We start from the raw sequence: 18237 nt of genomic DNA, 5'->3' as shown, positions 1-18237 counted from the left end.
ACGCATGGTACCCGGCATAATATTAAGTAGTAAAATAAATACTGCCATTAGTGAAAAATGTTTTTTAACTGTCATCAAAACAACTAGATACTCTGGGATAGGATGAGTTAAGTCGGAAGAAAATATGTAAAGAACTCACCCAAATCCACAATTGCACCTTTGTGTGCAGGCAAAGACGATATTGTAAACGCTTTATTTTTAAAGCGAATAATGATTTTGAATTACGGTAAAATGTGAACCCACAATTTCTGTACGACGTCCGGCAGTAACACTGAGAGAGAATTCCTTTAAACCAAAGGCTACCTAACATTTCTAACATTTGTGTGGGTCTCTATAAACATTAGATAAAGAGTATTGCCTTAAACTAGCCTTCCCCTTAGCAATGAAACAAATACCTTCAGTGAGATTAAAACAGGGTGGCACCGTTAATATGCTCGCTGCCTCGCAGGACTGGGGCGCTGGGTTCAGTTCTTGTGGTGCTGTCTGTGTGGAGTTTGCATGTGTCTCCTCTGGGTGCTCCAGTTTCCCCCCCACAGTCCAAAGACAAGCTAAAAGGGTTCACTGAGTTCTGGGAGCAGTGCTGGCCCTGGTGCGAGGTTGTGTGCCCGTGAGTCAGTGCTGAGATGGGCTGGCGTCCTGCCCAGGGCGCACCCCGTCTGCACCCCCTGCTTGCTGGGGTAGGCTCTGGCACCCCTGCGACCCTGAATCGGAAAACCGGAGGCGTGGGATTAAACCAATGAATTTACTACTGTGACCTCATTTACTGTCCGTCCCATGTCAGTTTCTTCTATTCTAAGACTTGTGCTACACTAGTCAACACAATTATAACCTCAGGACTACATACTGTATCTCTTCAGAAGGCTGTATGTGATGTATTGTGTTTTGAATGTAAAGTGACCTTGAATGGAGGGATTGGACTACAAGAGATTATAAGGAAAATATGATTGCATTAAGAAGATCAATTAGATTACAAAAACAATTGGCTGAAACACACAAGGATGCAAGATGGAAACAACAGGTTTCATGTCCACACTCTTCGGACAGAAATTGTGTATAGGTGGTGTGAAGCGCCCCTGATTTTATTGAATTAATGGCCTGAATTTTAAAAACTAGCTCATGCAAGAACAAAACCACAAAGACGAACTGAATCGACACCTGCTTGCTCTTCGATGATTTTTCAGAGAAAACCTCAGGGTTACAGAGGGGCTCAATGACTGGGGATGGTGTCTGGGCTGAAGCAGCTGTTGTCAAACTTCGTATTTCTCCCCCTCAGTTGGAACTCTGTATGCACTGGGGTGTGTGAATTGCTTTTTTGCTTTGTCTGCTCTAATTTTTATTTTAAGTGTTATTGCTCTTTGATCTGCTACTTCGTCGGTTTACATTGACTTTTTAATGTTCTATCTCATATTTATTTTTCTTATCCTGCAGTGTTTTTTGAAGGCTGGTGTCCTTGAAAGGTATTGTATAAAAGCACAGTTGACTGATAATAATCAGTCCTTCCATCCATGATCAGAAAGTCACTTATTCCTGTTCAATGTTAAGGCAGCTCGAAGCTTATCTCCAGCAGAGGGTGTGAGGCGGGACTCTCCTCATTATGCAATGCGAGACTTCACTCTACATGGGACTCCAGTCCAGGATGTGTTCACGGACATGCATCCAGGTGGGGCTGCACATTGGTGGTGGTGGAGGGGAGTCCCCATTACCTGTAAAGCGCTTTGAGTGGAGTGTCCAGCAAAAGCGTTATATAAGTGTAAGCAATTATTATTATTATTATTATTATTATTATTATTATTATTATTATTATTATTCAGGCATAAATTAGAGACTGCAAGTAAACCAGCAAGGTGGTTGCCTTTGGGAGGTGGAGAGAAATACAACACCTGGACAGAGGAATACCATGCAAACTCCGTACAGAAGGTACTCCAGACCAGAATCCAACCTTGTTTCCAAGAACAGTGAGGCAGCAGTTATTACAACAACAACAATAAACACAGATACAAACACACTCACACCAGGGCCAGTTTTTCCTGGAGGAAACACATGTCAGCATGGGGAGAACTTGCAAACACCACATATTTAGCCTGCCAGGGCCCCAGAGCTGCCCTGCAGCAATGCTAACAACTGCGCCACCAGTACCATTATCGACATTAATAATGTTGCTACTGGTTTCAGTTTTAAAAATGACCATACTTTAATGTGATTTCGATTGCTTTGTGATACACTTGCACGCTCATCCTCTTGCAGATACAAACTTCATGGCGCATGCTGTCAGAAGTGCAAGGCTGTAGCGAGGAGGACTATGGTTCAGAGGTGAAAGGTCAGGACCTTGCCTTTCCACTCTGCTGCCAGCTCTCCCTGTGGTAGTTTGACATTCTGGCCAGTGGGTGTCGCTACACACCCACCACAGGCTGATTTTTTTCAATTCATGGGAAGACCATGCCTGATTCAGCTATTTGCAGTGGCTTTCCTCTAATGTATATTATAACTGTACAGAGGGGCATGACGGCCACAACAAATGCCATGCAGTAATTCAGTCCAATCCAGTTCTTGAAGGAACAAGTAATAGGTTTATTCCATGCTGAAAAAAAGAAGAAAGAAAACACAACGTTTCGGCCATGGAACCTTCTTCGGGTGTGAAGCAAGGTCAGGAAGCACACCTGAAGGAGGCTCCAAGGCTGAAACATTGTTTTCTTTCTTTTTTTTTCAGCATGGAATAAACCTATTACTTGTTCCTTTGTAGCCTACGCATGCTGACGCAGCTACTCACCAATCCAGTTCTTATTCACTGCTCAATTGATTTCAATAGCCTATTTCACAAGGTGAATCTGGATTTGTAATTGGTACCAACCTAATCGATAAGCTTCAGACCAGCCCCCGTTAAGGTGTGAACTGCGTGGATTTAAGCGATAGGAAAAGGGCAGGCATGTCGGTCCATCATAAACCAATCTCCTGTTTGAGCTTTTTAGTTAATAAGGGTAGAAAGTTCTTAATCAGCAAGTTGAGGTGAGGCTGCATCAAGTTCTGTGTGCTGACTTTGTTATACTTTGCCCTTATCACTTTTGAAAGCAAAGCCTGAAGGCAGAATAGACTAAACAAGCAAGCAGATCAACTACAAGCACTACGTTAACGCCAGTTACCAGTGAAACTACCCAGGAGCAGGACAAGACAGAGATTGACAATGCTTATTGGTCCCAATATTCAACTGTTTCATTGTTGATGGCTCTGAGCAGTACACATGTACATGAAGGCTGAAGTCACCTAGTCTCCACAAGACAGTTTCTTCTTCCGAGGTTCATTAATTTCTAAAATTCCGACTTCTATCTAAAAAGGTACTTTTTATACCTCTTAGATCTTGGAAGTAGGATGACATTCTCAACACTCAAAAACGTCTCGGGGCAATCACGTTTTGCAACTAGTGCATTGCTCCATGCCTCTTCTAAAAGTGAAACGAAAGTGAAAGTAATCCTAAGCTACTTTTGTGGGGGTTTCTATTTTAAATTGTGGGCTCAGCAGAATTGACACACTCCTCCTCAGCCAGTCTTGCCTTGGAGGTGCACATTACTGCAGGCTCATTCAGGCTTTGGGGTGAGAGTCTACCCCTGCTTCCAATCCGCTCCTCACTTTCAGACATGGGCTCTCGGCCGAATCTCAGCTGATGAGCCAAACCTCTTTGAAAAGGCAACCTTTTCTTCGTTTATGTGCAGCCTCATGTAATTAAAACACCCAAATATATCAAGGATGCCACTTTGTGCAATGGTGACCATCCCTTCTATGCATGTGTAGTGCCTCTACCTAATGTATAAAGTCAAAAGTGGTTAATACATAAATCTCACTAATCTTGATTTTTGTTTTTAAAAAATTAACTATGAGCATCATAAATGCACACGGTAACAGATCTTGACAATCTATACCTGCAATAATAAGGTTGCTCAAATCCAATAGTTGGTTCAGTTTCACAATGATAGTTGTGATCATTTCACTATTAGTTCTACAAATTTGCTGTAGGGTGACACTACTAGTCAACCACACCAAAATCACCCAGCATCTGAACACCTTCTTCCCCACGGTCACTTCTGAATCAAACACATGAGTCTGGGATGTGGTGTGTATATAATTGTGGACCTTGCGCGTTCTTTGGGTGAAGTGTATGTGTACATTTATTTCTGTTTTTGCACCAAGGCACCAGATCAAACTCCTTATACATGTAACATACTTGGCAAATAAAGAGATTCAGATTATAGTGCTTGGTACTGTATGCATTCATCATCATTTAAAAATGTGATACTGACAAATCATTTTAGAAAGAGGGTGCCAAGATTAGAAAGGTCATCGACAACCCCGAACTGCCTGAAGTCAAAAGACTGGCAATGGGTTAACAGACCAAGGTAACATGCTGCTTGCTACCTTGAGGAGAAACAAGAATCACTGCACCCTTCATTGCATTTTCATCGTGCCCATAGCCCAGAGGCCCTTCACTTGCTTTCTACACATTGCACGCATCTTCTGGGTGAAGACGCAGTCTTGCTCCAAACTCACCACGGGAGTACTGTCTTTCCTCATCGCAACACCAAGTGAACAACAGGCCAGGGCAGTGTCAGAATGTGGAGGTATAGTAAAAGGAGACTGCAGGATACCAGTGACACAAGGGTCAGGGGAATAACACGAGACCGGCGTTCTACCACCTTCCCAAGAAGATGCCAAGTAGCCCAACACATACACATTCCATTGCATGTTACCGGCAACACTGCAGACAGACATACAAAAATGAAATGTGAGTCTCAGACAGTTTATTAGAAAGATGTAGACAATAAAAAAAATTCCTCACTGCATTCAACATAAACTGAAGTTCTTCAGCCTGTGAAAAGCTGACAGGTTGACATACATAAGAATAATGTATTATCTTATATTTTCTATTTCCACACCTGGCATATTCATAATCAATATTCTGACAGTGCAAATACAATTTGGTCATCTAAACGTACACTGTATTCTTTGTCTAAAATCTGGGATTGACAAATGCACAGCACTACTCACTCCTTAATCACTCTTAAGAGTAGTCTTGAAGGCCAAGCTAACAAGAGTATAGACTCCTTTGAGCTTCCACTATTCCCTGTTTATATACGGAAGAATGGAAACCACTTCATCTAGTTTTTGATACCTGCTTCCCTTTCCAGTGTGGTAGAAAATCCATGAATGAGTAACAGGAAACACCTTTATTGTACTCCGCATAGCTGCTAATGAAACACTAAGCATGTCAAGGTGATGTCTTCACTGTATTACCAGCTCCAAAGCCGCAGTTTTTAACCAAACAAAACGGAGGGCGACAGCTTAATGAAATACAAAGGATGCAATTAGCCAGGAACCAAACAGAAATGTTTAACTACTGTATTTAAAAATGCCGGAATACTTGATACTGATTAATGTTTTCCCATCATTATAAATCTGCAATTGTTAACATTTCAGAAATAAAAAAACTGCCTGCCCGTATGCACCAGCTAAGACTCTTGCCATACATATATGACGAAAGAATGTGGAAAACCTCATCTTTCTTCTAAATACATTTTAAAGAGAGGGAGGAGAATAATCAACAAAACTGAAAAAGTCGAATAAAATTCTGAAAATCTTTCCTTTGACTGTTGTGAAAACCCACAACATTTAAATTTAAACAAAGCCTGGCTGACTGGAAAAAAGATAAGACATAGCATATTTTATTACGCTTCATTTAAGTTTAAACTTTTTCACACATCTTTCACCATAACCATTGGTTTTCTTCTGTTTAGAAACAATTTACTATACCTCACAACACATGAAAACTGTGAATAGTCCATGCATAATAACAGAACGAGAAGGTACAGCACTGTCGATGTCTTCAGACAGAGCAGTACAGTATGATGGTATGCATATCAACCCTCAGTGAAGCCTTGTTGGAAACTGGTTGTAAATGGCTTTAAGAAATGCAAAAACAATGGTCTTTTGTATGGCTACCAACTCAAATCTATAGCTTTTTTTTTTTTAATTATTAACAGTTTTGTGATGATTCTACTGCACAGCTGTGTATGGATTCCTTTATTCCTTTACTCCAGGTCTGGCATTTCTGCAAAGAAAACAAAATTGAACAAAATCAGTAACAACAGTTTCCCAATAATACATCTAGAACTGTTATTATATATTATGAACACCCACAGAGAACAAGGAACAACTACAGCTCTTGGAATCAGGGACTCTGTCAGCTAGCAGCTTGAAAATAAAGCTACATGTCATTCAGAATGCAAAGGAACAGGTAAAGGTTTATTCCATGCTGAAAGAAATACATAATCCAGCTGCATTTGGATTCTTTCAGTGGCTCTGCTAACAGCAATACAACACAGTAACAGAATGCACTTACTTTCATCGTCACTGTCTGCTGATTCCTCCTGAAGGACAGAAACAAAAAGGAAAGGTGAGAACACAGCTCAGGCTAAAAACCAGGATTATTTCCAGCAAGATTCTGCAGAACAATGGGGATATGAAGCGACACAAAATCTGCCCGTGTCCAGTACAATCACAAAGAAAGGGAAAACTCATTTAATAAATGCTTCTCCAATCGAAACAGCAAACGGATCGCCTTTCTGGAGGGCACAGCTAGGGGTCCACCTCCAAGCCCTGTCGACTTTGGGATCAGCCCTGCAGTGGCAATAAAGCGCCACCTAGTGTCTCATCACATTAAGGCTGAGTGCACTGAACCAGACCTGCAGGTGTCCTTTGATTCCCCCCCCCACCACTGTTAACCTTCACACAGGCATAGACTAGCCAATACATCACCTAGCTCAAGTTTATCTGTAGTGTTTTTTTCAGGGGAAGAAAAGTATCAGTCTTGCCTGTTTCCTAATTGACTTAAATCATTCCACTGTAACAAGTTCCAGAAAACAGCCTTCTTAAATGTGACATCTCTTCAGCTTTTCACTGAACAGGAAAGCACAAAAATGAGTCACGAGGTAGGCCAACATCTCATCGCGGGAATATTAAGGCATAATCTGTCTCAGAACGACAGTTGATGGCTAGGGGCTGGTAGATGTTAAAGGGGAACTGAAACACTATTTTTATATTTCAGGGTCAAAAAGAATCAGCATTAATGTGTGCGTTTTAAACCATGATGAGAGTAAGAAGTACACAACATGTAAAAAGCCACGATTTTGTGAACAATTCAAACTTGTAAAATTTTGCAACACTGTCAATTAATTATTATTAATCATCATCAAGATTTAATAACCGGTCTTATGAATTTGGGACTGCTGTTCCCCTTTACTGTTTTTGATGGTCAAAACATCGGCCTGCCACGTTGGGAGACCGGCAGCTTTCTGGATAGGCTCCGGCTTGGCCTGGGAAACCTGGACGTGATGTCTTCCAGGGTCAATTCCATCTGGATATCAAGGCGTTTCATATATTTATACAAAACACCATATCAGATGTGGTGGCCTTTCTGCTTCATATGAGCTTTCTAAACATGTTGAATCAACAAGTTGCATCGACGGTAGATTTCTTCATGTGACTTACTGCTCTAAAATCTCCATGAAATTTTACCATATACTGGATAGAAGGGTGCCGGCCAGGATTGAATATTATTCGTTGCACAGGACTCAAGCATTACGTTGCCTATATGAGAAAGGCATATGTATATGAACATGAAAAACTCTTGTAAAATAAAAAAGCTTCTTACATCTTCTGCTCCGTCAACCTCCGGTAAGTCATCATCTCCCCCCATGTTGTTCATCATCTGTGGAGAACACCACGAAGGTTAAACACAGACAGGCTGGAATAAAGAGCTTCATGCACACAGCAGTTCTTCCACTTGTGTTCACGCTGACATCTTGCCACAGCAATCAAACCGTCTGCTAGTGGCAATGTGCTTTGAAGAAAAGATCCGATGGACTAGAGGAATCTGGTGAAAGCCAATCAGGAGAGGGGAAAGGGGTTTTGGGGAGAACATACGGTGGGGCGTGTGCACTAAACCCCAGGGGGAACAGGTAAGGTGCCATCACTCAGCCTCCGAAGTGCCCTCACCTCTGAGAAACGGTCAAAGCTGGACAGCTCTTCATCCGAGTCATCCTCCCAGTCCTTCCAATTATTGAAGTCGACACTGAGCCAATTGAGCTGCCGGAATAACAAGATTAACTCAGCAAATCAAAGACCACGAGACACCTCATTCCTACTGACACCCCTGCTCTTCCCTTAGGACTGCCTCATCAAAACATCAACACTACCGTCCGAGAAAAGGAATCTGGTTTTCTGAACGTGGAGTCACGAGTTACTTTAGAACCACCACTCAGGAGGAGACGGGCTTCTTGGGACAACATGCCTGCTGTGCCTGACCATTAGCTCTCGCACTGCTTTCCAGAAAAGAAGAGTCACTCCGCAGAGGAAGCCAGGCACCAAGTCAACCAGGCAGGCAAAGTCCTCTTCCACCCACTGACTTCATGAAGGACTTTTAACAACATGCTACAAAGATCTCGTGCCCTCTCCGTAGTCCTCAATGACTTTAATAGTACAGCATGGACTAGGCTAAACCTGTTAACATAACTTGTTTGATTCACTGCTGGGCAGCACGGCGGCACAGTGGTCAGCACTGCTGCCTTGCAAAGCTAGGGCCGTGGGTTTAGTTACAACCTGAGCTACTATCTGTGTGGAGTTTGGACGTTCTCCCCATGATCATGTGGGTTTCTCTGGGTGCTTTGGTTTCCTCGCACAGACAAAAGACATGCTGTTAAATTAATTGGCTTCTGGGTAAACTGTCCCTGGTGTGAGAATGTGTTTGCATCTGTGTGTCCTGCAATGGGCAGGCATCAGGGGTGTACCCTGCCTTGCACCCACTGCTTGCCAGGACAGGCTCTGGGCTACCCTGACAACCCTGAACCTGAACATGCAGTTAGGAAATGGAGGGACGATTCATTGCTATCTTGGAATGGAAAACGTTCACAGGTCTTGAGGCTGTGAGGAAGCTAAGGGACACCCAAATGATGCCCCCACCTCGGGCACAGCTGCTTTGGCGGAAATCCCCCAGCTGAAGGGCCTCTCCCATACTGGGGGCAACAGGACAAGCAGTGCTCTGCTCTGGAGCACCAGGACACACTAACACAGCCCACCAATGAGTGCTGAGGTTACTGACCTTCGCCTTGTCTTTCGTTAGCCTCGGCCACGACTTCCCAGATTCTGTTTTCCGTAAACAACACAACACAGACCTATCGGTGCGTTTGTTTTTGGATTCCTGCAGGTTGAAAATAAGAGACTGGTCAGAACGATTCCAAAAGTGCTAATTTCTGCACAGGGACTGGAAGCAGTCTGAAACTACAAACAGCTGTTAAAGAACACGGATATGGTCGAATGGAAAGAATGACACAATGGAAAGCAACTTCTTCGCTGATGGAAATGTCTCACTTACATTTGGATCGATACCTTCAAAGAGTTCAATTTCATTTTGATGTTTCAGGCTGTCTGTTCCACCAAGACAACTAAAAAAAGAAACAAAGAAATGAGTACTATACAGTACAGTATGTCCTGCAGGTTATCATGCTGCTCAGCCATCAAGTTCTCTTCCGGATGCCAACGCATCTATTGAGACTTAGAGAATGTCGCCAGTGTGACAGCTGGATACTAATAAGATCAGCTATCCCAGCAAGAGATTTCTTTCAAATAAAAAGGGAATTTATGTAGCTGTGGTTAACATTTCAACTTTATTACAACATATTCTACAACATGACTAGGAAACCAAAGATATGAGCAAAATTCATGCTACCTCACCAATGATGTAAATACTACAGATAGCAGAATACAGGTCAATTTGTGCGGATAAATGTGGTTATGAGAGAAGGGAATGGCATGAATTACTGTAAAATGAGGAATGAAAGAGGGGTTGTTTACCTGAAACTAAGCTTTGATTTTTCAAAATTTACTTGGACGTCTTTGCTGTCTTCTACACAAAATTCAATAAAGACGTAGTCCCTTCTATCGTACCACTTCGCACTTGCAGGCTGCCTGTGGAAAGAACACACAAAACAGTTCCAGAAGCAGCTTTCACAGCATTAATCCCCAATGACTTGAGTGCGCACACCCCAGGACTTTCCGCACTGGCTCCTTGGATTTTGTTTTCTAGGGTCAACACTAAAAGCAGACTCCTCTTTAAAACATTAAGCAAACATGAGAAGACAAAAGCCTGTGGTGCCCACCGACGTGCCTGTGGCTGGGGTGGCAGTCCGACAGAACACTGGGATGAGAGAGCAGAGCCGGGTGTCCCCATCAAGACCACCGGCTTCAAACCCTCACTTTCCGACGGCCTCCATCGAGCTCACATTTCCGACCCAGCTCCCAGACCTATACAGCTTGCTTCTGACTGTACGATAACAGTCTTTACCAGCTTCTCCTGCAGCATTTGTACAGCAACTAAACTGCAGAGTGGCATTTTGATTTCACCAAGTTACTATTTGAACCATAAAATTTTCTTTCCTTCTACACAGACAATGGAGCGACACGTCAGTGCTCTTACAGAAAAGGCACACCTGATAGCCTTAAAGGCCTGTGGTCCCAGAGGAAGGGAAAGGAGAGGAAGATGAAAGAAAGGCACAACATGTCTGCCACATGCTATCGATACTGAAGAATTGAGACGCCAGCTGTAGAGCACGGGGCTATTCATTCCATAGGCAACGGCTTACCAAAGCATCTGAATAAGTCCTGCGCTGCGAGAAACAGGTGGCACAGTGGCACTTTCTTTTACCTGTCGACTAAAATAACACATGCTACTTTCACCAACCGACAAAACAACTTTCGCATTAACCGCCCACATCCATGTCCCTTAAACCACACACAGCAGCACAGTAAAAAGACTTTCCTAATCTCTTCAGGAAAACTCCAATCACACGTCTGGCTGAAAACCCCCGAGGAATTCAGTGGGTCCCAACATACTGGATTACTGGAGGAAACAGCATTGGCGTCTAAGCTGAGGGGAGCAGGTAAAGCACACTTGCAGCTCCCAACATGCAAGACAAAGAGAAAGGAAGCCACTTCAATACCCTTTGGCAAAAGAACAGCTATACTTCAACAGTTCAACTATGGATGCCTGTCCCAGCTTCACGAACAGTCTTCTGGGAACCGAGCGACTGTTTCAATTCACACTAATATTTGACTCACTAGAGCTAGAGCAGCTAGAATTATGGCCAACCACGTGTGTGGAATGCGTGTGTGGGGCAGAGGATTGAGGAGTTCATTCTGACAGGCAGGAGGCCATGTAATTAGTGGTTTGCACTCATCCACGAGTGGCATAAAGCAACGGGAGAAGACAACACTGCTTACACTCTAGCAGCTGGTGGGCTTGAACACAACAGCAGAGGTTATAAAAGAAAATGACTTCACACACCATGTGTAAGCAAAACATTTGCAAAGCAGGGTTTCAAGTCGATGTGCTGTTCCAGATCCCAGCTTACGCACAACCACCTTACAGCAAGTGAAAACTGAAATGGCTCAAACCGCTCTGCAATGGGGCAGCACGGTGGTTTGCACTCCTGCCTCACAACCTCACAACCCTGGGGGCATGCGTTCACTTCTGAAACTAGGGTGCTCCCTGTGTGGTAGGTTAATTGGCTTCTGGGAAAACTGACCCTGGTGTGAGTGTGTGTGACGGATTGGTATCCCATCTAGGCAGTACTCTGCCTTGGGCCCATTACTTGCCAGAACAGGATCCAGCTCCCTGAATTGGACAAAGCAGTTAGAAAATGGATGCTCTGAAGGCAGATAGGTTTACCTTTGCAAGATCAGAGTGCGTGAGTGATATTCAATTGTGAACTACACCCCAGGAACCAGGGCTTTCAAAATTAGAGCTCAATGTAAAGTTAATCCGACAGAAAAGCTTTCAAGAAGCCACAGCCCAGATGTGCAAATCCAGTGCAGGCTGAAAACACAAGGCTGGATAAAACACCAGAACTCCACCCAGTTCACTTCTCCTCGACCCCCTCCGTGCTCATTACTATGTGGCCACACTTCTTCAAGCTCTGCAGGACTTTCGACAGCACACCGGAACCACCTCTTCCAACGTTTCCAAGGACTCCGCTCTTTCCCCAGGGAGTTCACTGCAGGACATCGCACCTTCTTAACCCAACAACAGGTAGCATAAAAACAGCCTACCAACTTCCACAGTCAGGCAAACGCACTCACCCACTACCTGCTCAAGTGAACTTACAATCAAAGTATTGAATACCAGCAAAAACACTACACTACTTCAAGGAACAGGTAAAGTTTATTCTATGCTGAAAGGAAAAGAAAAGAGACAACGTTTCAGCTGTGGAGCCTTCTGCGGGTGCTCAGCCGGGAACCACCGCGTCTCTTTCCTTCTCCTCTCAGCCTGTAATAAACCTTTACCTGTTCCTTTGCAGCCTATGCCTGCTGCCCCCGCTCCCTGCTTGGACGTCTCCTATGCCACTTAAAAGTTTTCCTGACTTTTGATAGCGGCCAGCCCACCGTGCCCATGTCTGGACGACGCCCCCAGGGAGGGCTGGTGCGGCCTCGAGTGAGCTGGGAGAAGAGCTGTGTCACGGATGGGCTGCAGCACAGGAGCAACAGCAGGTCATTATGGCAAGCTGTAGTTCTGTAGTTACAGGTGACGGACGCTCACCTCACCCACAGCTCATATTTACCTGCTATTACCCCCGAGCTCGGGTTCAAAGGGGCCGGGCAGCGCACACCCCGGCTCGTCATGTGACCTCCCCCCCCCTCCCCCCAAGGCAGACGACGTGGACCGGGCCGGACCGGGCCGCCATCAACAAGCGAGACGCATTTGTCAGGCGGTGGCCATGAACTGACTGTGCAGCCCGAAGACTTCAGTCCCAGCTGCAGGGTACTCCATCAGCACAACCATGTTCACGCCAGGCTATTTTTTAGCGGTTCTCAAGGTCGAAACCGTCCTGTTTTATCTTTATTTTTTTTAAGCCATTCAGGTGCAACTGGTAAATTACTACACAATCGAACAAGTACGTTTAATGTAAATACAACCAAATATTCAGAGCACACAGACGCAAACAATGAGACTAGCAGAGATTTCATTCTATGAAATCGCAACGGAAAATAAATATCGGCACACAAAACCCCGCTCGGCAGGCAGACATCTTCTCATTCATTATCCCCGGCGTGCATCGCGGCACTTTCACTTTCGTGTAAAAACACCACGGCACGTTGCGGGACTTGGGAGGCATATACCCCCCCAGAAAGATCTACCCTGATGATCTGGGGCGATTACAGCGCGATTACCCCAACATCGGAGCTGACCTAAAAGTATCTCACCCCCAGCCACACGAGGGGCGGGTGCAGTTCGTTGCGTTGCTATCCCAGCGCAAGAAAAACCTTCATTTGATAGGAAATGCACGGCCCCCGAGCCATCAAGCCACAAGCAGAATTAAAAAAATGCAGAATACGTCCTCCAAAAGAAGCTGTTAGCGACCACCTCCGTTTGCATCCCGTTCCGCTGAGCGTGTCTGTATCCCCCCCTCTCCTTTCTCCCCAGCGAGCAGACATGCTCCTACAGCGCGGAGGTCGAGCCTCCCGCTACCTGCTACAGATCCGGACAATATCGAACAAATGAGCCCAGTATTTCTCCAAAATACCCTTTCACACAAGCTCCACGCCCCCTAAATAGGTTGCAGGCGGGCACACGACCAGTCGCACCTTTTCAAAAGCTACGTTTTCAAGCGCCCGAGAGACACCCCGGCGCTCAACGTGAAGCGCGGCCTATACCGCGCTCGCCTGCTCTCTGCCTTGCCCGCTGCCCCTGAGAGACGACTGTGTAACGTGAGTGTGTGTGTGTGGAACAGGGAACCTTACTCTGGTCCAAATTTTTCTAGGCACCCCTGAAAAGAATTAAAAAAATAAAAACCGCCGTAAGTGATTCGCCCCTTTCTCCCCTCAGTCCATTCCAACCCCCATCGACTTACATCTTGGTTATCTTATTCAGATGTTTCCTACTCTCCGGAGTGCTGCTCTGCTGTTTGTTTCTCGTTATCTGACAGAAAGGTGTATTTACTCTGAACGAAGTAAAAAAACGAGCGATTAAAAATAAAAACCCGCCGAAGCTCCGAGCTGATCTCCCTTCTCCTCGCGTGTCTCTCCTCCTCGTTCTCGCGCAATGACGCAGCAGCCGCGCGCCTAGACGTTTCTAGAGCTTCCACCGGCCCATCTCGTCTTGTGCGGTCTCCCGCCCCTGGCCGCCTGGGTACCATGGAAACGGAGAGGGCAAAGTTCATCTAAAACATTCCCTGTCCTGGGATCGCCAGTTTGGTTCCGATTCGCATCCAAAACGTGTTACTCAATTAAGAGATGGTGAATATCTCATACCAAATATCTCGTTTTAATTTTTATTACCATGGCGACTGTTGTTTAGAGCTGGGTTTTCTGGGAACTGTAGTTTTTAACTTACCAAAGACTCTCTATAAAGCTTATAATAATAATAATAATAATAATAATAATAATAATAATAATAATAATAATAATAACTTTTTAAATAAAGAGCCTTTCCAAACCAAAGGGCGCTGTATATAGTGATGAAAAAAACTAATTAAAATACAATAAAGGGTAAAAGAAAAAAAAACAATAGCATACACTATAAACTACAGGGCAATCATACACAGTCCCTAGAAAAAAGGTCGGTTTTAATATATATATTTATTTGACCATAAAGAACGTTTACAGACGCGAGGAGCTACTGTAAACCGTTTGGTTATTAGCATGCAATTAATCTGGGATTCTCACCCAGTCCTGTCTTGGAAGAAGCCAGGGAATTGGCTTCAGCAACATGGCTGCTTAGCTTGCTCCACGCTCCCACCACTCTTCGCGCAGAGACGAGCCTTCTCCTCTCGGTTTTAGCAGGACTTGTGTCCTCTGGTTTGAGTTGCACTGTTGATTCTGAGGAAGGTCGCTGGGTTGACTCTGTCAGAGCCTTTAAAGAGTTTGAATGCTTGAAGCAGGTCCCCCTGGTGACTTCTCTGTTCAACATATTTGTATATCTGTAAAATATTTGCGCTGTCGATGCGGCGCATTTCCTTACGTCTCAAAACGAGTTCAAAAGCAGCAACATCCTTTTTGATGTAAAATAATCTATATGTTTGTTTTCGTAACCCACTTCTGTAGACTCATATTAGCCTAGAACATACAGCGGTCGAAAGAGATTTTCTTTTCAACGGTGATCAGTTTCCAAAAACTGTCAAATGAGGTCAAATTGTTCTACCTCGTAGAAAGGAAGAGCGATCATATAATCAATAACGCCAACGGCTACACGGCGATTCTGTAGTCCGGAAAAACAGGTCAACATCGCCGCCTAGTGGATTACCTGTGGAAACGTCTGTAGGATTTAGTCATGTCGTTTGCCAACCCGCTTTATACCAAACGGTGTCGCGGGAAGCCGGAGCCTACCCGGCAAGCAACGAGCGCAAGGCAGGGTACGCCCTGGACAGGACGGCAGTCCATCGCAGGGCAAGTGCAAGCCAATCGTACATGGGGACAATTTGGAGGCCACGGTAAGGGCCGAGGGGGGAAATTTGACCCGGACACCAGGACAACATCAATTACTCACCTTCTTGTATCAGTCTAGGCCGTGAGACTCGCACTGTCTTCTGCCAGGTTCTTAAAACATGATTTTCAAACAAAAATGCAATTGTGATTTTCTAAGCCTGATTCATAAGTAACTAAGTTTATATGCATATTTTAAATATTCTAAAATTGAAACGCCATGCATTTTATACACGTATGCATATTTTAAATAGGACACATCTTAAACAGCTCAAATTAGCACCTGCACACATTAGCACCTGCACTTTAAGGCACTGCACTGTTTGCACTATGTCCTGTCTTGGCTGTATTATAATGTCTATTGTCAAAATTTATTGTCCATGTCTGTTTGTCATTTGTGCGGATATTATTTTTCTCTCTATTGTTACTGGGTGCAGCTGAACGAGTAAGCATTCCACTACACTTGTTGTATAGGGCAAATGAAATTCGAATCTTGAGCCTTATTTAAAAACGAAGGATTTGGAGATGGATGGCACAGTGGAGAGCCTTTCGCCTGTGTCTGCCCAACAGAAAATCCAGAACCGCAGGAGAGCAGACTCCAGCAATGTCATTAGCAAGAGGTTTCCTGACAGCCGGTGCTCACCCGACATTCTTCAAAACTGCATCCAAGTAAAAAGATCCCCTCTCTGATTTTGCACACCCGAGGAAGCACGTTTATCCATCCATCCATCTTCCGCTTTCCTCACGGCAGAGACGGAGCTCATCCCGGCAAGCAACAGGCGCGAGGCGGGATACCAGTCCATCACAGGGCACACAGACACATTCACACACACACAGCCGGGTCAGTTTTCACAGACGCTAATGAACCCACCAGCCTGTACTCGGACTGTGGGAGGAAACCAGACCACACAGACAGCACCCCCGGTCCAAAGCCGAACTCAGGGCCGCTGCGCGCTGCGCAGTAAGGCAGTATTGCTACCCACGGTGCCACCATGCCATCCACATTCACACTCATGATATTTTTGAAAGCAGTGCAGGCTGGCAGCTTGGAACCTGAAGACTCTGCTCCAGTAATGGCCTATTCAGCTTCCCCTGCCTGACAGCACCAGGGCTGGAGCTTTCCCGTCTGAAGCCAAGACTCTGAGAACTTGCTTGGCAAGCCGGAGGTGTGATAACATCCAGGCAGCAACAGCAAGGATGAGGCTATTTATGCTGCTGCTGCACTTTGAGCAGAGGAGAAAGCAATAGCCGATTCTTTAGATTCACCTATTACAGGGAATGACAGAGTAACTACCCTTTTATTGAAAACAATGTGCAGTTTTCCAGGTGTGGCACCTATGGCTGAGCAGGTCACTGGCTCAGAATAGGAGTATTAGTCTTTGGATGGAGGCGTGGCTGGATAAATGGGTGTGGCCAACAAGTTGTGTGGGTGTGGCATTCAGGGCTGCTGAAACACTGAAGATGGAAGGCTACCCTGTGAGTAGCTGGTGTAGGGCACGGCGAAGCCACGACACTCTGGCTGATCCCTGGAGCTGGATTGCAGCCATCAGTGCCCTGGGTGTTATCCCTTGAAGAACACAGCGTGGCCGGGCGAGCTCTAGGGTAACCACACATGGTTACCCAAGTCATGCAACAGGAAGTGCAGACTGACCAAACAAGCAGGACATTAACTTTAGCTTCAAGTCACTAGGGAGCCATTTGATTTTGCAGAGGTGTAACCAAAGAAAAGCTGGCGAGCAACTTGGGGAGATATTCTCTTAAAAATTTGTTAAAATACTTTCAAACATTACTGAAGTCTGTATCCATGATACTAACCTTGTTTTGCAGATTGGTTATGAACTACTAAGGTCAACTGTGTACATAGTGCTCTCAACAAAACATACTGTATAATGCAGTTTCCTGCTCTGTTTCCATGTTTAATTGTTTGCTCATTATAAAATAGTACAATGATGGTCATTTTAATACAGTAAGTTGCACTTCCTAACCTCAAATACGTAGCTAAAGCTTTAAGAAAACACAATCGTTCTCATTTTAAGAATAAAACGGCAAGACTTATTTTAATACTACATCTCTCCCCAGACTCTTACTCATCACACAAATGCTCAGAGACTACCGTTATTCAAACGTGAAATATACACCCACCCCAGACAGAATGAGAGATAGCAAACTGCAGGTGTTGATATCCTAAAACTACATGATCTATTAGAGTGCTACCAACTGTACACTTCCTTGTGTGGATAGTCGCATGCTTCCACAGAATGAAAGCAGCAGGAAAATTACTTTCAGCAGCACAAACGCGGCCCTAAAAGATGATTTTTTCAGCTCTCCTGCACTGTTGTAGGGGCTGAATGACCGCACACCGTTGAAAAGAAGGCGTTGTATCTCGGCAACGAAAGCAGCACACGTGCTCCTTTCAGCGGCACAAATTAACTTATGCAGCGGTTTTTATTGTGGTGTCGTCAGGGGGGCCACCTCATGGAGCTGCAGGGTTCTGGTTTGGATTCGACCAAGAGGCAGTTCAAGCCTCCTGCACTCTGCTGTGGGACTCCTCCCAGCTCCCCAACAAGTTTACGATCATCCTTGAGCTCCGTCCTTCAGAGGAGACGGCAGGCAGCTGTTTTTCACTCCACCTTTGTCTCTCGATGGCATCTGTGGCTAAAAAGTGGCTGCAAACTGGATTTTGGGAAACAAATTTCATGTTTCTAGAGATCGTTTCTATAT

The 18237-nt window shown here is 44.8% G+C and overlaps 1 protein-coding gene across 1 annotated transcript; it reads right to left on the bottom strand.

Annotated features, from left to right (window-relative positions):
* Window positions 1-4770: 4770 nt before the first annotated feature.
* Window positions 4771-14177, bottom strand: ptges3a (prostaglandin E synthase 3a (cytosolic)). Its single transcript, XM_088633456.1, has 8 exons — window positions 13947-14177; window positions 9895-10008; window positions 9416-9485; window positions 9143-9241; window positions 8041-8130; window positions 7697-7753; window positions 6386-6413; window positions 4771-6094 (listed from the first exon to the last, which is right to left on the bottom strand). Coding segments are annotated over exons 1-8 (480 nt in total). The 5' UTR covers window positions 13949-14177; the 3' UTR covers window positions 4771-6074.
* Window positions 14178-18237: the final 4060 nt, after the last annotated feature.

The sequence above is a fragment of the Lepisosteus platostomus genome, chromosome 1 (genome assembly GCF_059453375.1).
Source record: "Lepisosteus platostomus isolate fLepPlt1 chromosome 1, fLepPlt1.hap1, whole genome shotgun sequence".
Lineage (NCBI taxonomy): Eukaryota > Metazoa > Chordata > Actinopteri > Semionotiformes > Lepisosteidae > Lepisosteus > Lepisosteus platostomus.
This window is presented reverse-complemented; position numbering and strand designations above follow the sequence as displayed.

Excerpts from the sequence above, each read along its gene's own strand:
- ptges3a (XM_088633456.1), bottom strand. Across the intron at positions 7,754-8,040 it reads GCTTTGACCGTTTCTCAGAG|ATGATGAACAACATGGGGGG; the intron begins GTGAGGGCACTT and ends TGTTCTCCACAG. Across the intron at positions 6,414-7,696 it reads AGGTTGACGGAGCAGAAGAT|GAGGAATCAGCAGACAGTGA; the intron begins GTAAGAAGCTTT and ends TCTGTCCTTCAG.